A 22,153-nucleotide genomic window follows, 5' to 3' on the forward strand; every position below is an offset into this window, starting at 1 on the left:
TTTTCCTAAGTGCTTTTGGTTGATACCCTTAGCCTTTAGCCTTTCTTCAAGTCAGGAACTAGGCCCTGGGCAGGGCACTACAGCTCCCGCCTATGCTTACTCAGTCACTGGCTTTCAGGTTCCATCAACTGCCCTCTGGGGCAATGACATAATTCTTCTTATCTGCCTTTGGTTAGGGGAATGACTGGGCAATAGGCACGAATGATATAGTCCTGTTGCTCTAAGGTTTTTCTTGCAGTTGTGAATGACAGAGGAGTGCAGCCACTGGGGTCTGTGTTAGCACTGTCAAGTTATCTCCAAAAGGCTGCTTTCTTTTGTGGGGACTGCTTGGCTTGCTCTCATAGATTACATGTCTCAGGGGGTTCACAGTCTGCACTACTTGGGCATCACTCTTCTTGCATTAGAGTATGCCTCAGTTAGTAATTCTGTTATATGTGCTGTATTACTAATACCTATGCAAATATACTCTCAATTCTCATATGAGAATATGCTCAAAATTCTCCAAGCCAGGCTTCAACAGTACGTGAACCGTGAACTCCTCCAAGCTAGATTTAGGAAAGGCAGAGGAACCAGAGATCAAATTGCCAACATCCACTGGATCATTTAAAAAGCAAGAGTTCCAGAAAAACATCTATTTCTGCTTTATTGACTATGCCAAAGCCTGGATCACAACAAACTGTGGAAAGTTTTTAAAGAGATGGGAATACCAGACCACCTTACCTGCCTCCTGAGAAATCTGTACCAGGTCAAGAAGCAGCAGTTAGAACCAGACATGGAATAACAGACTGGTTCCAAATCGGGAAAGGAGAACGTTAAGGCTGTATATTGTCCCCCTGTTTATTTAACTTACATGCAGAGTACATCATGTGAAATGCTGGGCTGGATGAAGCACAAGCTAGGATCAAGATGGCCAGGAGAAATATCAATATCCTCATATATGCAGATGACACCACCCTTATGGCAGAAAGTGAAGAACTAAAGTGTCTCTTGATGAAAGTGAAAGAGGAGAGTGAAAAAGCTGGCTTAAAACCCAACATTCAAAAAACTAAGATCATGGCATCAGGTTCCATCACTTCATGGCAAATAGATGGGGAAAGAGTGGAAACAGTGACAGACTATATTTTGGGCTCTAAAATCACTGCAGATGGTGACTGCAAGCCATGAAATTAAAAGACTTGGAAGAAAAGTTTGCTTGCTTGGAAGAAAAACTATGACACACCTAGACAGCATATTAAAAAGCAGAGACATTACTTCGTTGACAAAGGTCCGTCTAGTCAAAGCTATGATTTTTCTAGGAATCATGATGGTTGTGAGAGTTGGACTATAAAGAAAGCTGAGCCCCGAAGAATTGATGTTTTTAAACTATGGTGTTGGTCAAGACTCTCAAGAGTGCTTTGGACTGCAAGGAGATCCAAGCAGTCAATCCTAAAGGAAATCAGTCCTGAGTATTCATTGGAAGGACTGATGCTGAAGCTGAAACTCCAATACTTTGGCCACCTGATGTGAAGAACTGACTCATTGGAAACGACCCTGATGCTGGGAAAGATTGAAGGCAGGAGGAGAAGGGGACAACATAGGTAGGATAAGATGGTTGGATGGTATCACCAACTTGATGGACATGTGTTTGAGCATGCTCAGGGAGCTGGTGATGGACAGGGAAGCCTGGTGTACTGCAGTCCATGGGGTCACAAAGAGTTGGAGAGGACTGAGCAACCAAACTGAACTGAACTAGTGTGGCCCTCTGGATCTCTTCACTTTTGCATCCTTTGCCCAGTCTCTTCTTCCTCACTCCACACCTTCTTTTTCTTCCTTTTTTTTTTTTAAATTAGTAACTAACATTTATTGACTGCTTGCTATTATAATGTTACATTATCACTATTATAGTCACTTTATACCTACTAACCCATTCAATCCCCATAACCCTATGAGAATACACTATTATTATTCCCTCTTTACAGTAGTCAAAACTAGCCCGGACAGTTAAAGAACTTGTGTGAGGCCACTCAGCTTCAAAACTTTCATTGGCCTGTATCTCCTTACTGCTTTTAAGTTTTTGATCATTTTAATATTAATTTTTAGAGAAGACTTTGAAAGATCAATTTCCTCAGTTCTCAATGTAATGATATTTTCCTGGAGGTGGGAAAGGAATGCATGATAGTGTCCCTGAATTTAGAATTTCGAGGCTCACCTGATATTAGGTGGGACGCTCAGATTCAGGAGGTTTTTGCATGATTTTTAAGGACCCTCAGGGACCATTAAAAGGCAAGATCATGATTTACAAGGCTAAGGCAATGGATGGAACTAGGATTAGAATGTTCCGTGAATGGATTCTGTGGCTTTTTTGGAGTGAGCCATTTTTATCCATTTCCAAGCCAAAACCAGATGTGTGTGTGTGTTTATCAATGGTTAAAGTTCAGGAGTTGCGGAATGGGGGAGGGAGAAGAGCGATCATCAGACTTCACCCTCAGATCTTTTTCTGGAGGAGAGAAGGGTATAACATTGAAACAAAAGAAACCTGCAAGAGCTCCCCTACCCCACTCCCTGAACTGACCAGGAGCAAACACCCTTTTTCCAGGACACCCATCCTTGTTTTCTCCCGGAGTCCAAGAGACAGCTCTCCTCTGGGTTCTGTTCACTTGGACCTGTTGTCAACAGAAAGGCTCTATTTGGAATAAGTCTTCATGTAGGTCAGTCACTGAACTCTTGAGTATCAGGTCATGTTGGGAGGGACCCACCGGGGTGAGGAGATACTGTCTCCAACGGAGAACAAGACAAGAACACAGAGGGGGCTGACCTTGGCTTCTTTGGTGGCCCAGGGACCTGCACCTAAGACAAAGACACCGCCTTTCTGAGCGCTGGGTGGGAGGGCGGGACGCACAGAAGTCTGATCTGTGCTCTCCCCCAGGGCTGCTCACCCTGTGAGCCAAGATCCTCAAGGGTGACAGGGACGATGCTGGGCCATGAAGGGGTGACAGAGGGACAACGTGTCCTTTAAGAGGTCTGTGAACAAGAAGAGAGGAATAAAATAGCTCTACCACGGTAGTGGAGTGGGAGCTCCGACTCAGCTCAAACTTCAGCAATGCAAGGCAGGAAACACGCAAGGGCAGTGGGGGACAGGTCGGCGCTCCCGGGTCAGTGGGGAATGAATTGGTGTCTGGGCACGTACGCGAAGGTGTTCACGTCCACCACTGCCAACACACCCCGCAGCACTCAAGGTCCTTATCTTTGAGTCAACAGTCACGGCCCGCGTGACCCGAGGGGCTGCAGAAGCGGGTCGTCGGGTGAACCCCACCGCTGCTTAGGGGGTGTCTGCGACGAGTGCCGCGCAGGCACGCCCCCTCTTTCGGGCAGACCCCCTCTCTGCCCACTTCCGTCCTTAGGCGCACAGACACTGGCCGGTGGCCACGTGCCAAGTGAGGCCGAGCTGCGAGGGAGGGGCAGGGGCCGGGGAGGCGGCGGAAGGTCCCGCCCGGCCCCTCCTTTAGACTCTGGACGTGCAAGGACTGGGGCCGCCGGCCTCCGCCTCCGCCTTATAAGAAGCCCAGGGCGCCGGCGGGCAGGGCGGCCCGGGAGGCGGGGACGGGGGCACCGCGGAGTCCAGGACGCCGCGCCCCACCTGTGGCGGCGGCGGCGGCGGCGGCGGCGGCGCGGGGCGTCCGGCCGGGCCGGAATGGGCCGCTACTCCGGCAAGACGTGTCGCCTGCTATTCATGCTGGTGCTCACCGTCGCCTTCTTCGTGGCTGAGCTGGTGTCGGGCTACCTGGGCAATTCCATCGCGCTTCTGTCCGACTCCTTCAACATGCTCTCGGACCTGATCTCGCTGTGCGTGGGGCTGAGCGCCGGCTACATCGCCCGGCGCCCCCGCGGGGGGCTGGGCGCCACCTACGGCTACGCCCGCGCCGAGGTGGTGGGCGCGCTCAGCAACGCCGTCTTCCTCACCGCGCTCTGCTTCACCATCTTCGTGGAGGCCGTGCTGCGCCTGGCCCGGCCCGAGCGCATCGATGACCCCGAGCTGGTGCTCATCGTGGGCGCCCTGGGGCTGGCGGTCAACGTGGTGGGGCTGCTCATCTTCCAGGACTGCGCCGCCTGGTTCGCCTGCTGCGGCCGCCGCCGCCGCCGCCGCCAGCAGCAGCAGCAGCACCCGCAGCCCGCGGCCGGGGGCGGCACCCGCGGCGCTTTCGGGGATCCTCAAGGCGCCGAGTGTGGCTGGCACGCCGGCGCCCTGCCCGCCCCCGGCCGCGACTCGGCCGTGACCCTCCGCGCTGCCTCGGTGGACAGGAAGGATGAGAAGGGGGCTACCGTCTTCTCAAACGTAGCAGGTGCCTTTCGGTTGCATCCTCTGGCCCGCGTTGCCCTTCCCTCCTCACGCGCGGTCCCTTCCTCCTCGCCCTCTTTTATAACTGCCTGCTTCAAAGTAATCGATTTCCACTGCAGGCCGGCTTTAGGTCTCTGCCGCTCGCTGAACATATTCCTACAATTTCTTTTTTTCTTCCTGGATCCTTGGGCCCCTCTTCCCCCCTCCCCCTTGTATAGGAGTCTCCTTGTATAGGAGTATTGATTTCCTTGGAGATCAGTTATTTTTATTGGGCAACAGATAACACCCCTCCCCCTCCATTATAGGCTATCTGCACCTTGTTCGTCCTCCCGCTTTGCGCATCCTTCAGTCCCCTTGCGAGTTAAAGATTTGGGGGGGCGGGGGATGAGGATGGGTTCCCATGCCTCTTTTTTTTTTTTTTTTTAAACTTTAACTCTCATGGGAGTGTGAATGAAGTCCAGCGGCCAGTTCCAAGGCTCATTTGAAGGCCAAAATTGCTTCCCTGGGCTGCGTGTTTGGAGAGGCAGGAATCTGGGAAGGTAGTAGGATTTGAAAATAACAAAACTGTATTTTGAGTCCATTGGTTCTTTTTGCTTGTAGAACTTATACACAACACGAGGTTTCTTCTTTGAATGCAGGTGATTCCCTGAACACCCAGAATGAGCCAGAAGAGACGATGAAAAAGGAGAAAAAGTCCGAAGCCCTGAATATCAGAGGTAGGGTTGACTTGGGGTTGAGTTGAAATCTTTTTCACTGTTACATACGAACTGCACTGAACTCTTCATTTCTGTTTGCCTTTTCATAGGTGTGTTAGAAAGTTGGCGGGTTACATGTAGAGACTATGACCTTGGTCTCTTGCCTAATGGTGGCATCGATTCTCTGGAGACAGAGCTGCTAATGATTTATCCTTGCTCTACTTAGGCTCATGCCCATGCTGCCAGCTCCAGGGTCTCCCAGATCTCTGGCTTGCTACTGCTCCATTTTGCCTGCCCATGGATGTTATGAACATAAAGCACAGCCTGTTTGAATTGAGTATCATTTTGATAAAGGTTGGCAGAGAGTAGGTGGGATCTATCCAAGGTCATGTCCCAAGTGAACTTGCTCAGTGACCCTCATTGCTTCACTTATTTTGGCCAGAAATATGCTCCTGTGATGGGTCTGTCTGTTGGTTCACTTGAATCTCCACCTCCATGTCCAAAGTGGGAGTTCTGGGGAGATAGAAGGAAGGCACATCACTAGCATCTCTCTACCATGAACTCAAGGTCATAGACCCAGGGCGAAGGTCAGCACTGAGACTTCAAAAGTGTTAGTGTTCTCACCGAACACTAACAAGGTATACTGCATCTCCCCTCTCCAACTTCTTGAGCACATGTTTTTCTTCAGAGAGATTTAAGAAGGGTCAGTCCCCAAACTGATGGAGAATTTCAACAAAGAGTGAAAGCAAAAGTGTTAAGTCGATCAATTGTGTTCAACTCTCAGTAATTCCATGGATTGTAGCCCACCAGGCTCCTCTGTCCATGGAATTCTCCAGGCAAGAACACTGGAGTGGGTTGCCATTCACTTCTCCAGGAGATCTTCCCAACCCAGGGATCAAACCCGAGTCTCCTGCATTGCAGGCGGTTTCTTTATAGTCTGAGTTACCAGGGAAGCCAGAACAAAGATTATGCAACCCTTTATCTTTAGTTGGTTTGAGGAAGCTGGAAGTGGGGCTTAGAAGTAAATATTACAAAGAAAAACAAGTAATACAGAAGACATCTTCAGTTCTGAGAATCTCATATCTGTTTTATAAAGTGATATCCAGAATGAATCTGGAGGGAAAAGCAGAAAAGAACAATAGCAACACATGAGCTCTTAAACATTTCTAAATGAATTAGTTTTTAAAAAAGTTAACTGCAATAGGGGAATTTCTAAAAAGTGTGGTGGTGACTCTTTTTGGAAAGAGAATCTATGATGAAAACTCATAATCCTTTAATTTATCTTGTTTTTTTTTAGGTTCAGTTTATATATATATACATATATATATAGTTTAGTGAATTTTTAAAATGGAGTTCACCATCATAGCACTTTACCTTTTCAAAGCACATTCTGTTTTTATTCTTTTTTAATTATGTAGTTGGCATATAACATTAGTTTCAGGTTTATAATGTAATGATTCGATCTTTGTATAATATTGTGAAGTGATCACCACAGTATAAATATTAACAGATTAATAGCAGTGCATGGTTAATGTCCATCGTTATACATAGTAAGTTTTTATTTTCACTGATGAGAAATTTTAGGATATACTCTCTTAGCAACTTTCAAATATGGGATACAGTATTATGAATTATAATCACCATGACGTACATTGCATCTCTAGGACTTATTTATCTTATAATAAGCTTGTACCTTTTGACTCCATCTACCCATTTTGCACCCCCCGCCACCACCTCTGTCAACCACCAATCTGTTCTCTGTATCTGTGAGCTTGTTTTTTAAGATGCCACATATGTGAGCTTGTTGGTTATTCATCCTCATCTTATGTTACTGAGAAAGAGAACAGGTAGGTGGAAAGTAGCAAAGAATGAAGAGTAGGTCCCAGTAGACACTGTGACCTTGTTTGGGAAACACATGTAAGGGAAACTTGGATGATCCTGCTAATTTTCACTCCACAGCTATTGGAACTCCTGGGTAGAAAGACATCAGTGGTGAAGTGCCTTGCCGTACCTGAGCCCTGTGGTCCACAAGGGCTGACAAAATGCACCCGTAGCTCCCATAGAGATAAAGAATTCAGAGGAGGAAAGATTGGGATTGGGCTCAAGCTGCCTGGGTTTGGGTCTGGGCTCTGCCGCTTATAACCAGATGACTTCAGGCAACTTTTGAACCTCTCTCAGCCTCCCAATCCCTCATCTTTAAAATGCGGATAGCAGTAGTACCCATTTCTTGGGGTTACTGTGTAAGGCCTCAGACCTCTGGGAGGTCTGAGATATCTGGGAGCTAACGTTTTTATGGAGGGCACACTTGCTCTCAGGCACCATTCATGAATGGGTCACTTAGCATCAGAACAGCCTGAAGAGAGGGATTCTATTGTGCTTCAGGCGGTGAGTGGAATTGCTGGGCTCCAACCTAAGCTGCTTCAGGTACAGGTGAGCTCAGTGCCTGGCTGTGGTTAACAGGAGCCTCTCTGTATTTCAGGAGCCTCTCTGCATTTCAGGCCAAGGAGCAGGCTGGCCTCACCTTGAATCCTGTGTCCTTATTCAGGGAAAGACCACAGCGTGTTACAGCCGGAAAGGCCTTGGGGAAAATAGATGCTGGGGCCTTCACTTTACAGATGAGCAAAAGGGACCAGAGATTCTGGTGACTTCCTAAGTCACCCCAGCTAACAGTGGAGGCAGGGCTGGGATCTTGGGCTTCTGCTTCACGTTTCCGGCTCTTTCTGTCACCTTGCACTGCCCCTGGACTCCACCAGGGTGGCCGGCTTCTCCAGTGTCCACAGTCCACTGAATGGTTAGATTTCTGACATTTTAGTCACTGCTTTAGAAAGCAAGACTGTCCTTCCCAGACACTTAGGGGAACAAATAGCTGATAGGAAGTCTTGTGAACAAAAGCCACTTCTTTTTTTTAACTTAAAAATTTTACTGAAATATAATATACATACTTAGAAGTACTCATATCATAGATATGCAATCAGTGGATTTTAGTGAACTGAACACTTCCATGTACAACACCCAGATCAAGAAACAGAAGATACCATCACCCCAGGGGGTCCCCCAAATGCTCCTGTCTAGTCACTGGCTACCCTCCCAGGTCACCACTATTCTGACTTGTAACAGCGGGGATTCACTGTACCTGCGTTTGTACTTTATATGAATGGAATCTTATGGTCGGTACAGTTTTTTCCCAGCTTCTTCTACTCAGCATTACATTACATGTGATTCATCCATATTGTTGAATGTTGTCCTAGATTATTCATTTTCATTACAATATTCTGTTGTGTGAGTATTCCACCATGTAGTTATCCATTCTTGGTAAATGGACATTTAGGTAACTTTCTGGTTTTGATTTCTAAGAATAGTATGGCAAAAGCCATTTCTTGATTTTCTTATTTCAATGGAATAAAAAATGCCTTCTAAAAAACATACCCCATCTTCTGCTGCAAAGCACAGCAAAAGCACATTTCTTTAAAATTCTCATCAGAGAAACAAGTGCCCTTTGTTGTGGTTGATTTTATTTATTAGGCTCAAACATGATCCGTTAAGAAAAACTGCAACAGGGTGTCAGAAAGACAATCAACCCTTTTTATTTCAGTATAAATATAAATGGATGAATAACAATCTTGACATCATTTCTTTGAAAAGAAATCTCCTGGAATGAAGTATTTCTTTTATTTTATTTTTAACTGCAGTATAATTGCTTTACAGTGTTGTGTTAACTTCTGCTCTACAACCGGAAACAGCCATTATGTTTACATATATCCCCTCCCTCTTGAGGAGGTGCTTCTTCTTAATTCTTGTGGTTTTTTTTTTTTTTTAACCCATTAAGAAAGATCTTCCATCTTTCCTCAGCCGCTTGCTAATGCCCAGTGCTAAGGTACTGTGTTTCCAGTCATTCAATAAATTCAGTACCACTGATATGTGCTGGGACTCACATCAACTTATATCAAGTTTCCAGGCTATAGGCCAGTGATTGGGTTTTGTTTCTATCTAAAGACAGCAAGCGAGGGCTAAGGCTCCTGGTTTTGCAAAGCTACCTGTGAGCACTGTGACTAATCAGGTGACTGGGTTGTCTACCAGGTGGCAATCTTTGCCTCTCAGACAGTACTTACTGCCTGATCTATCTTTCTGAATCACAGATGAGGTCTCAGCAGAATCTGCTCTGAAACCTTTATTGCATCCAGAATGAGGCCCTAACACTGCAGACATTCAAGGACTTGCTGTTCTGGTGCCAACTCTGCTTTCTAGACGTTTCTGTGCTTCTGTTCACTCATTTACTGCCTCACCCTTACCCTTTAACAGTCTCCCCTACTTCCCCACTGTTACGGACTGGGGTTCTTGGCCTCCTTAATCAATAAAAATTGATTAGAGGCCAGACAAGAAATTCAAGGGTGCTCAGCAAACTGCAGGCACTCCGATAATCTACTGTTGTTTAGTTGCTCATTCATGTCCGACTCTTGCAGCCCCACAGCTATAGTCTGCCAGGCCCCTCTGTCCATGGAATTTTCCAGGCAACAATACTGGAATGGGTTGCCATTTCCTCCTCCAGGGGATCTTCTGGACCCAGGAATCGAATCCAGGTCTCCTGCATTTCAGGGGTTGGGGGTGAGTGAGAACAAGTAACAGTTTAGCTGTTTCCCTATATGGGGTGAAGGTAGGGCCAGGCCAGGGATTGGGTTGGAGAGGTGGCTTCCTTAGGCGGTTTGCCCACCCCTTTGGTAGTGATGTGTGCTGGGGGCATGCTCAGCGCCCTGTTTTTGCTCCAGGCCTTCAGAAGTGGAAGTTGGGCTTTTGGTCTTTTTGTATCTTACTGTTCATAATTTGCCCCAACTGCTCATACACCCAGCTATTTTTAGTCCCTTATAGTTTCTTTGTATTCCATTGCTGGAGGAGGCCTTTGTCCAGTTGTAAGCACTGCAATACAATAAAGAGTCCCAGGTTTCAGGTCCCAGCCTGTCCCACCATTATTTAATGGTGGGACACCTCACCTCACTCGTAGAGCGGGAGAGGGAAGTATTTAGGCAGGGAGGTCTGGTTTGAGTTCTGTCTCTGCCTTTCACTAGCTGGGTGACCTTGGGCAAGCCCAGTATCCTCTTTGAGTTTCAGTTTCCTTATCTATGTAAGGGGGATAATAGCAGTGTGGACATCACTGTGTTATTGTGAGAAATTCGTGCTGGTTGGAACAGCACAGAGGATTCCCTTAACAAATCGCCTCCCCATCGGTTCAGTGCGCTTACTTCTCAGTGGGTTTTCAGATGTTGTTTGATGTCCTCTTCAGAGCTGGCTTCTTTGGGAAGTGAGGCGGACGTTATTCCCATCCCCTGTTCACCAGTGAGAATCTTGCTGCTGTAAGAGGTTGATGTTCACAAGGTCCATGAGTCATAAAGAGAGACTGTCAGGTCTGTCTCACGTTGCCTCACAAGTCTTTGTCTGCAGCCTCATTCCAGTTCTGTGCTTGGAACACATTCTGTCTGAGTTTCCCTGCCTGGGACATCATTGCCTTTTGAAGTCTGCCTCCTCTTTGGAGGCTTGCCGGTCTCTTGAGAGGCCTTTCCTGAGATTTCCCATCATAGGGAATAGTCCTCCTCTAGAAGTTACTGACCTACTTATCTCAGAATCCTGCCAGTGGACTGTGGTCCCCAGAAGATAAAGACCATTTCTGTGTGGGAGGCCAGAAAACACACCACTCAGGAATTTAGTGATATGATGCTGTCAGCAGTTTTTCAAACAGAAGGTCACAATAGTTTGGGTCATAAAATCAATTTAGTAGAGTATGATCCTCATTTAGAAAATGAACTAGAATGGAATGAAATATAAAAATAGCAATAAATCCTGTGTAAGGACAGGTTTTTGTTTTTTTTTTTTCCCCAGAAATATTTGTTTCAGTGTATGTTTGTGCCTGGGCTAGGATGCAAAATAGGGTTCTTACTGTGGATTATGTGAAAATTAAGTTTGAACATTTTTTTCTTAGGAACTGGTAGTGGGACTTCTCAGAAGGAGAATCTGAAACCGGAATCTGGGACTTAGATGGGGCAGGATATGTAATGGTTCTCTAGTCAGACTATGCAGACTTATATCCCCACTCAAACATGTTTCAGCTGTGTGATCTTGGATAAGTCACTTAGCTACTCTGTGCTTCAGTTTCCTCATTTGTAAAACGGAGAGACTAACCACTTCCGAGAGTCCTCAAAAGCACTTAGTGTATAAATATCAATACAGACAACGTACAACAATGTCTGGTGCATATATCTTGGCTATCATTACAGTTATTTTTACTAAGAGGCAGAAGTTACTTTGTATTGTGAGAGCTCTGACTAATTAACCAGAAAATACTTTTTAAGTGTCTAGATGGTATGCCTCCAGTGCTAAAATATAAACAAAGGAAATTTAGGGTACAACCCTCACCCTTATGTTACTTATAGTCTTAATGAAGAGTAAAAAAGAGAATGACAGTCTCAGGCAGTGAAAATGATGTTGAGTGCATAAAGGCAATAATTGGTCTTCATATTTTTATGGTAGTGTTTTGTACTGCCCTGGGGTAGGTTAAAGCTTTGATCTTCAGTTTCTTCTCGAGACCAACTCTTGGGAACATTTTGAGTTTTTCTTGGTGGCTGAGGACAGGGACTGGGAAGTAAGGCACTCCTGTGGGGGTGGGGTGGACAGAGTGGGCACAGAATTAAAAAATCGTACTATTTAATGTATTTATTGAATCAGGATCCTATTACCATTAGTAAACACTCAGCATGAAGGAGATGTGGGGATTCCTTTTATTCTTGTACTTCTTTGGTGGGGGAGAAGTTGCCACAATTTACATTTGGTGTGTTTTAAAAATGTCATTTGACACCATGATGCTACTCAGAAGCTGCCAAGAGGAAGAGTTAGCCTCTTCTAAGTGGAACAATTCAGTCGCAGTCATGAGTGAGTTTGTTAGTATTTTAGATTATTATTAATTCTATTGAGTGAATCTGGGATACCTAGAGAGACAGAGCAGATCTTTCTTAGTTCATATGCTTTCTTCTAGAGAAGCGCTTTGAAAATTTTTATCTGCATTTGAATCACCTGGGGATTTTATTAAAATGCAGAATTGGACTCAAAAGATTGGAAGTGGGGCCTGAGATTCTGTATGTCTCACGAGCTTCTAGGTGATGCTGAAGCTGCCAACCATACTTTGAAGAGAGAGATTCTGATGTACAGAAAATAAAAAAATTTAAAAAACCCCCCAAAAACGTTATGTTTATACTGTATAATCTTTCTGACAAATCTTCACCTAATTCACTAAATTCCAATTTAGTCTGGGCTTCCCTGGTGGCTCAGACGGTAAAGAATCCACCTGCAATGTGGGAGACCTGGGTTCGATCCCTGGGTTGGGAAGATCCTCTGGAGGAGAGTATGGCAGCCTACTCTGGTTTTCTTGCCTGGAGAATCCCCATGGACAGAGGTGCCTGGCAGGCTGTAGTCCATGGGGTCGCAAAGAGTCAGATAGGACTGAGTGACTAAGCACAGTTTATTTAGTTGGTGTCCAGCAAACGATTGGACACTTAGATCTTCTTTGCTGGGATGACATGTTTTCTGTATCATAATTAAAGCTTTTCAAAGTGGTTCCCTTAAGTAAAGGCAACCCTAATTTTTGTTATTATCTGTAGAATTTAAATGTTATTTTATCGAGATAAAAGAGTTCTTTAGTGGGGACATTCTGGAGGATCTCTTAGACCCAATGCAGTCTAAGTGACCACAGGCTAAGTGAAAAGTAGGCAATGCATTTAAGGAAGGGAATGTGGCACTTTGAACTAACCCAGTCTGTCTTCCTGCAGGTGTTTGCAGCTCAGAATCTTCCTAGGCTATTCCGGGTTCTCTGGGTCATGGGATGGTGGTCTGGGGTTTTGTTTTTCTGTGATGCAGTGGTCATTGTGTTTGCTTTCTAATCCAGCCTGCTGTTCTAACAGAACAGAAAAAAAATAGCAACAGGTATTCATAGAGCTGGGAAGCCAAGTCACTGAGTGTCACATGGCTCCCAAACGTGGATCTGGGCTTGATTGGTCTTTCTTTCTTCCCCGCAGGGGTACTTTTGCACGTGATGGGGGATGCCCTGGGGTCAGTGGTGGTGGTGATCACGGCCATCATATTCTATGTGCTTCCCCTGAAACGTGAGGACCCATGTAACTGGCAGTGCTACATTGACCCCAGCCTGACTGTCGTCATGGTCATCATCATTTTATCATCTGCCTTCCCACTCATCAAGGAGACCGCTGCCATTCTGCTGCAGATGGTCCCCAAAGGCGTCAACATGGAAGAGCTGAGTAAGTCATGCCGTTCTGATCTCAAACTGCTGCCCACTGAATGTTCTTTAGGCCAAAGTACCAGCATTATTTCAGAGCAGTGTTTGATTTATGTATCTTGAAATATTTTAAATCACTATGCAATTGAGACATCCTTCTATGTTTCGTAGATGACTTCAGCTACTAAGATGACTGCAGCTCTGAGAACCAGAGGTCCTTTTTAGCCCATCGTTCTCTGAACTTATCATGAGTTTTTGAGAATATGTTCCTTGGGCAGTCCTTATTAATATTCCTGGGCTATTTATTGACCTTCATGTCAGGGATTTATTCTAACTCAGATAAGGCCACTCTGCCCAGGACTTGATTTTTATTCCCCCTATTCTGAAAATATGAATCATTCCTTCATACTCTAGATCCTGCTTTCTAGTTAGTTGATTTTTGTGGGCATGCAAGTCAGTGTGTGTCTTAAAACACAGGAAAATGGATCATGTTTCAATCCACTCATTCAGTAGTGAAATATGTTTCTTTGCTTTGCTCAAACAGAAGGTCAAGCTCTCACTTCAGTTTATGTGCATCTGAGAATAACACTTTTAGAGATCTTGTAGAATGTCTAAATGAGAGCTCTCCAGGTGTTGGTGAGAAGCTGAATGTACAGCTTTAGTTCTAGTGTTTCGAAATAGAAAGAATGTTTTTATAGGAAAACAATTTTTTTTCATGAATCTTTGCTATTTTTCTATCATTACTTCATCAGTGAGACAGTGAACATGAACTAAAGCCCAGGCCCACTATGTGGCTGAGAATTGGAAGACCTTATTTCATGACAGCTAGCTGAAATTAGATTTGATGGGTCTTAATACACTGTATTGCCATGGCTAGGCTTTCCCTCCAGAGGCATGATTTACAGTGTGACTGTTCTGCATGCCTAATCTTCGTGCAGTGCTGCAGGCTGGGGCGGACAGAGGTGAAGGAGGCTCTTTGCAGGAGCTTGTTTCCTCATGGATAAAGCAAAAGAAACCTATATTGGGTTGATCAAAAAGTTCTTTGGGGTTCTTCCATAACATCTCTTGGAAAAACCTGAACGAACTTTTGGCCAACCCAATGGCAATTTATGATATATATTCTTTTATTGCCTTTTAACAAAGTTATATATATATATGTGTGTGTGTGTGTGTGTGTGTGTGTGTGTGTGTCTGTATATATCCCTGGAGAAGGGAAAGGCTACCCACTCCAGTATTCTGGCCTGCAGAATACCATGGACTGTGTAGTCTATGGGGTCGCAAAGAGTTGGACGTGACTGAGCGACTTTCACACATACACATGTATATGTATATACATATAAAGCAGATATTAATATTAAAATTAGATTGTAATAGCAATAGCAACACTTTAACGGCACTGATTACATGCTAAGTAATATTGTCCAGGTGCTTTGCTTATATTAACTCATTTTAATCTTAAAATAATCCTATGAGGTACTGTGATTATCTTAATCTCTGGATAAGGAAACTGAGGCACAGAGGGACTGGTTAAGGTCATGCAGGTCCTGTAGGTAGTAAATGACTAAACCGGGATTCAGACTAGCTGGCTATAGGTTGCTTGGATTCACTGTTCAATACCATGTTTTTAAATGCTAGAAAGTATGAAAAATATAGAAGAGCCTAAATAAGAAAATAGGAATCTCTCATAATCTTACCACCCAGAAATTAACACTCAATATTTTTGTGTCAGTCATTCACTGAAACAAGACTTTATCTGTCTAAACATTTTTGTATGTGTATACACACCGTTTCATTAAAAAAAGGGGAAAAGATCATGCCACATATACAGTCCAGCTATTGGCTTTTTCACTTAAAAATACCTTATAAACCTTTCCTCATATCCTTAAATATGCAGTTTGCTTTTTTACAACTATGTCACCACCTGTCACATAATTGGCTAGCTATTTCCTTGCTGTTTCCATTTTTTTTTTCATTAACACAAAAAGTATTGCCCAAACCATTCTCATATGTAAAGATTTGGTTGTTTCCTTTCAGTTAAGTTCCTAGTATTAGAATTGCTGCTAAAAGTTTTTGATCTCTATTGCCAAATTCCCTTTTAAAAAGGCATCCTATTTTGTATTCCCATGCCAGTCCATCAGAGCAGTTAATGCCTTGTACACTCAACAGCCTGGGCATTTTGGGAGGGCTGTTGTGAAACTTATTTTCTTGAATTGCCTTTTATGGGCTAACCCTGTATGTTGGAGGAACTCAGGAGAGGAAGAAGAAGATTATGGGAAAATGTGCTCATATAGATACAGCTCTTTTCCTTTCTTTATTCTTAATAATGACATCGTGCGGGTGAGAAGGCATAAAGGGACCCTACCTGTCCCACAGTGGTTCCATGTCCAATTACAGCCCTCACCCTGGCTGTTGTTTTCTCTTCCTTATTCTAGTGAGTAAGCTCTCTGCTGTGCCTGGAATTAGCAGTGTCCATGAAGTCCACATCTGGGAGCTTATCAGTGGGAAGATCATTGCCACTCTGCACATCAAGTATCAGCAGGATGGGGGAGATCAGGATGCCACCAGAAAAATTCGAGAAATCTTCCACAACGCCGGCATCCACAGTGTGACCATCCAGTTTGAGAAGGCGGACCTGAAGGAAGCCTTGGAGCACAAGGACTTGCAGTTGCTCTGCAGCTTTCCCTGCGTTGCCAAGAGCTGTGCCAAGCAGCTGTGCTGTCCGCCTGGAGCCCTGCCTCTGGCCCATGTCAATGGCTGTGCGGAGCACAACGGCTGTCCCCCACTGGACATGTCCCAGAGTGGCGGCCTTGGTAGACTGCAGACTACCGAAGTGGCTGTTGAAGTACCTTTGGAAGATCATGGACAAGCTCTTGGCAAACACCAGGAGGACTCACATTATGTCAACAGCACACATTTTTAATCTAGTGCCCAATCAGTAAGACTATATAGACGAGGCACTTTGGAACCACTCGCTTGGCTTGTGGGAAGAACTTTGACGGCTGGAGGCACTGACCAGACTCAAAGTGAGCACGTTCCGTAAGCGGCTGGTGGTTTGGGACGCTAGTTGAACTGGTCTGTTAATTGTTATGTGACCGAGAACTCCTTTACATTATCCTAGGTGTTCCATGCTGCTCTTCAACAGTTTTGTTGAACATTTATTTTCTGAAGCTAATGCACTAGTGCACACATCAGGGACATTGAAGGCTGGGACTCAATGATTGTGGACGCAGGATTCAAACTAGCTTTTTGTTTTAAATTGACTAGAACTTCTAGCTGACTCTCAGGTGAGCTCATAGCCAAGTACGTCAAAAACAACTCAAGAATCATAACAGCTATATTCTTTTCCATTCCACTGGGAGACCATAAAAGAGAAAAGTTAGGTAATCCTATCGTGGCAGAAGTTTTTTTTCTTTGACTCATTTTTGAATGGATGTAAAATGAATACCTAGTAAGGTAGAAAATATTCTCAGAGCATTAGAATATGTTGAGTTTACAGAGGATGTGGAAAGCCAGGAAGAAAATGAACTTGATTTCTTCATTTCAGGAAGTGGTGAGAAAAAGACTTTCTGCTGTAAACTACAACTGTTCAGTTCAGTTCAGTTCAGTCGCTCAGTCGTGTCCGACTCTTTGCGACCCCATTGACTGCAGCATGCCAGGCTTCCCTGTGCATCAACAACTCCTGGAGCCTGCTCAAACTCATGTCCATCAAGTTGGTGATGCCGTCCAACCATCTCATCCTCTGTTGTCCCCTTCTCTTCCTGCCTTCAATCTTTCCCAGCATCAGAGTCATTTCCAGTGAGTCAGTTTTTCACATCAGGTGGCCAAAGTATTGGAGCTTCAGCTTCACATCAGTCCTTCCAATGAATATTCAGGACTGATTTCTTTTAGGATTGACTGGTTTGATCTCCTTGCAGTCCAAGGGACTCTCAAAAGTCTTGTCCAACACCACAGTTCAAAAGCATCAATTCTTCGGCACTCAGTTTTCTTCATGGTCCAACTCTCACATCCATACATGACTACTGGAAAAACCATAGCTTTTACTAGACGGACCTTTGTTGGCCAAGTAATGTATCTGCTTTTTAATATGCTGTCTAGGTGTGTCATAGCTTTTCTTCCAAGGATCAAGTGTCTTTTAATTTCATCCACCATCTGCAGTGATTTTGGAGCTCAAGAAAATACACTACAACTATAGGTTGCTTCAAATGTTTAAGTATATAAGATGCTTGTGTTTTTCACTTGGAAGTATGGGAATATCTCTACTTCTTTAAGTATGACACAATACTTAAATACTGTCTTTTAGAGTCAGTCCAGTTGGGATTGATATCATTTATTGCTTGTTAATGATTTGCTTATTTACACAAATTTCCCTTGTGTTTTCTTTTATATGATCACATTGATCTATGTAGCATTTACCACGAGAAAATGAGCATTCTCAGGATAGAAGAATATATGACACTGAGTATGCATTCTTACCCGCCAAATAAGCTAGATTGACTTTCTTCTAATTAGATATATTTTAGCATATTTATTATAGTTGTCAACTAACAATTTGATTAAAAAGTGTGTGTCCAAGGGAGAAACAAGCATTTATTAAATTGCTGCCTTTAATGTGTTTCAAGGAGGTTACATCTTTCTTTCTCTGACCCATATTACCAAGCTTCAAATACATTTATTACAATCTGATTTGCTTCCAAAATCGACCTATGTTAGTATTGGAGAAACATCTGTCACATGTTTAACAAATTGTTTAGGCAGCAGTGTTTTAACCAACAGTCTCAAAATAGGTATAAGTAAATAGGAGGTGCCTTACTAGAGAACTAGAATCTTCTTTGATGGGTTGCAAAATTGACTGAGAAAGATCATCCTTTAGACTGTAAGCGTTGAGTCTGCATGGTCTGGAATCTGCACCGTTCTTATAAAAGTTATGGGTTGGGAACAGAAAAGGCCCCCATATTTTTCAGCACAAACACCATTAAAAATCTCTGTCTTTGTTTTAAATTCTAAAGGTGAAGTAAAGAAGCAACTGTGGTCAGTAAAACAGGAAATTTTTTATTCCTGTTAAATTCATTATCTGAGTTTAAATTGGCCATGAATTACATAAATATAAAAATGCCTAAATATGTTTTTATCCGTAGAAGTTTATTAAGCATACATACTTAATGGTATTGTATAGAGTAGCCTGGCAGGGTACAGTTATAGGGTTGCAATGAGTTGGACACGACTGAAGTGACATGGCACATACACACGCACATAGTATATACTGCAGTGTATGTAGACTTAGTAGCTAAAGTGAGAGTAAATATAAGACATCTTTATTTTTAATGTTAAAAGTATGGCATGTACTCACACAAAACGAGGATTCTTTGTGAAACTCACCACAGTAGTATGTGGATCAAATTCTCTTGTGTAAATGTTGGTTGGAATACGTTAATTGGAGTCAAAGAAGAAATTTGTCTTTCACTTCCAGATTTGAAGGTCTAATTTGATTTCATATCATTCTGCTTTCATGAAAAAGAGAAAAATATCACTTTATAGTTTTTGTGCAGCTGCATAAAGGAATGCATATTAGTTTACATTCAAATAATATTCTTTAATTAATCTCTAAAGTATTTGTCTGCAAAGGAAAAGGCTCTTAATTCCAACATAATTAAATCTAACCTCAGGAAATTATCTTGATGGACACTTACGAACATACCAAATTATGGAATAGTTTGGCTTGGTGTGTTTAATAATGTCCAAACAAGCTAATTAAGTGCAATATTTTTGTATTGGGTTAAGTGTTAGCATTTGCCTCCTCAGGCATGTGATGCTTGATCTATGGTAGTTTTACTCTCCCTTTTAGTCTACATTTAACTTCTCCCAAGGCAATGCAAGAGTTTTCTTTTTCCCTTTGCTTATTGGCCATGGTGCCAGAGGAACAGTGGATTTAAACAACACTCTTTTTTTTCTGAGATTAGAAAAATCCTGCTACCCACTTTAGCATTGCTGTGTGTTTAGGTTAGTTCCAGAAAAATTCCCTCTTTGTCCCTAAGAACTGAAAATAACTTTTTAAGCGTCTAAGGAATCCTTTGGGTGTCAGATCAGAACCAGCGATCAGGCCCACTAACCTGGGGACACAAGGCAACACTTAACCATTGCCTCCTATTTCTATGGAAAGAGTCCTTCCCACATTATTTCAGCCCTAGTTGTAGGAAATACCATGTCTGCTTTTATTTCCCAAATGTCAACTCTTTTTGAAAACAGGTTGATTTTTTTCTTGTATTTGGCCACTATGAATGTTCACTGGGCTATCAGGCTCCATTGTTGACAGAAAAAAATATTATCCCTTTAATTTTTTGTTCAATAAAATAAGGAGACATTGAGGAAGAATTTAGAATGTTCTCCATACTTAGCTACTTTTTTTTTCCTTTCTTCTCTTTTTGGCCACCAACTGGCCAGTCTCTAGTGGAGGTAAATCAGGAACTGAAAAGTTCATTTGGAAGGGATATTTTGAATGTCAAAGAGATCACTGAGGTAGATTTGGTTTATAATAAGGCAGCTGCCTTTTGAGGTAGTAAGAGTTTTTTTTTTTAATTTTTTTTTATGCCGGATCTTAGTTTCCAGACCAGGGATCCAACCATGCTCCCTGCACTGGGAATGCAGAGTCTTAACCACTGGACCTCCCAGGGAAATCCCTGTTAAGCTGTGCCAATCTTGACCTTCTGAACTGGATAACTCTGTGTTGTGTGGGGCTGTCTGGTGCCTTGTAGAATTTTTAGCAACATCTCTTGACCTCTACCCACTAGATGCCAGTAATGTCCCCCTGAGTTGTGACAACCAACAATGTTCCCAGACATTGCCACAGGTCTCCCAGGAAGCAGAATAGCCCCTAGTTTCGAGCCTTTGACTTAACCTAAGGGTTCTTGAGGGATATGTGGATGAAAGACCTTCAAGTGTCCAACAATCCTCTTAATATAATCACTCTACAGAATTTGCTCTTTAAAAAAATAATTTTAAAAGATGAGACCAAACTGTAAAATACAGTCATCTTTATACAGGAATTTGGATATTTAAAGAAAATACAACTTGGAAAAAATAAAGCCTTTACCTCTCTGATTGTACAGTTCATACCATATAACAGTGAATAAAATGCTCTTACTATTCTGTGATGATCTCTTCAACTCTTGACTATCCTCAGTTTGATGGACTCACTGCCAAATGAGAAGGGCACATCAGCATGATTGATTCTTGGAGTTAATGTGCTTAATTTTCCACTGATTTTAAACCTGATATTTTTTGTTATTGGTCCCTGACAAATAGCTCGTCTTAGGGCTAATGACAAATTCAGGCGTTAAAACAATTTGTTTTGTTGTTCATGACTCATTTACTCCTTTGCCAAATCATATCCATTTTTTTCCCCAAGAGGACAAAATACATCTCCTGATTTAAATTATCCCAGATCTAATGTATCTTCACACTCTTGCAATTAAAGATTGTGAAAAAAGAGTGGTTTAAAAGCAATGATGAAACATGACCTAGTTTGGGTTTTTATTTAAGACTGAGTAAGCATGCCTATTGTATAGCCCTGTTGTTCACTTGATAAATTATCACCTATCTGTGCTTCTGAGTGTATTTGCATGTGATTAGCCACAGGAATAAAACAGAAATGAAGTTGCTGAATCTGGAAACTGGCTGCTCAAATGAAACTTGCATCAGCCTCTAGTCTTCACTGTCATCTGAATGTTCTTAGGAATTTGGAATTTAGCTAATGAAGATGTATCATTTTTTAGTGGAACTTTTCAGGTATTTCTTTCTGGACTTTTTTTTGTTTACATGGAACTTTCTTGCATATTGCTAGATGGATCAGTGGTCTCCTTTTGGTACAAAGCCAAGACACTGAACCTGCTCTGAATTCTGATGGGAATAATCCGGAAAGGACGTTGATTTTCAGGGGAGAATGACTCCTTCCTAGAGGTCTGAAATTATGTTACAGTATTGTGGAGTTCTGTTGCTTGAAGTCTTCCTTCTGTCCTCACAGGTGATTTTGCCAAAGTATAATTGTCACATTTGGGGGAATTATTAAAACTCTAAGATATACAGTTTCAATAAGTCATTGCTAATTGCATGTGAAGTCCCCCAGGGATGTATGCACAGGTGCATACCTTTGAAAGCAAAAGATGTTCAATGGTGCTGTCAATAAAAAGGTTTTGAAATAAACACAGGACCAAGATATGTTTGTGAAAAGTAGACAACTCAAAGTACCTGAATCATTTTGTCTTTGTCACTTACCCAAGTCCGTTTCCCACACAGTAGCTTGTTGGATTGATTTCAATAATTTGGGACTAATTCTTTGTCTCCATTTCCCTGATCTTTTCTTCACACCCCTCTGCTACCCTCCACTCTTGGCAGAAATGTCAACAATTGACCCAGCTACCTTAGTTTGGTAACCTGGACTGATCTGGTTTTTTAGTGTTTGACCCTGGCCACCCAATGGGTTTGTGTAGGAGGGGAGCTCCTGCGATTTAGGAAATGGTGAGAGGTTAGGCTTTCTGGGGATAGACCTTTATTGATCTGAAAATCTCTCCAGTGAATTGACTGGCAACTATATGACTGTTGAATAAGGGGAGCAGTCTTCCACTTCTTTCAATTGCTTTTATGTTATCAATCAATCAACTGATTAATCAGCACATATTTATTATAAACCATGTGTAAGTTCTTCTTGCTTCTAAGGAGGTTATAGTCTATATGTGAAGCCAAAACAGGCAGTCCAACTTTGCGGACTTTTAAAGAGAGCTGCCTTATAGCCTGGGTGTCTGGGGGGTGGGGGGATCTTGTGCTGGAGGGGTTCTGGTACTCAAATGTGCACATGCTAAGCCCTGGGCAACATTTATA

General features: G+C 43.0%; 1 protein-coding gene across 4 annotated transcripts in view; it reads left to right on the forward strand.

Annotated features, from left to right (window-relative positions):
• SLC30A10 (solute carrier family 30 member 10) overlaps positions 1-21,478 on the forward strand; it is a 36,037-nt gene extending 14,559 nt beyond the window's left edge. The window contains exons 1-4 of one of the 4 annotated variants that reach the window (XM_020912613.2): positions 3,505-4,319; positions 4,954-5,031; positions 13,065-13,304; positions 15,715-21,478. In XM_020912613.2, coding sequence (XP_020768272.2) covers positions 3,671-4,319; positions 4,954-5,031; positions 13,065-13,304; positions 15,715-16,202 — 1,455 coding nt within the window. In that variant the 5' untranslated portion in view covers positions 3,505-3,670 and the 3' untranslated portion in view covers positions 16,203-21,478. Of the gene's footprint in view, positions 1-3,504; positions 4,320-4,546; positions 4,855-4,915; positions 5,032-13,064; positions 13,305-15,714 lie in introns of those variants that run through there. The other 3 variants (XM_070474501.1, XM_070474500.1, XM_070474499.1) reach the window with 3 other exon arrangements.
• Positions 21,479-22,153: the final 675 nt, after the last annotated feature.

Source organism: Odocoileus virginianus, chromosome 11 (genome assembly GCF_023699985.2).
Source record: "Odocoileus virginianus isolate 20LAN1187 ecotype Illinois chromosome 11, Ovbor_1.2, whole genome shotgun sequence".
Lineage (NCBI taxonomy): Eukaryota > Metazoa > Chordata > Mammalia > Artiodactyla > Cervidae > Odocoileus > Odocoileus virginianus.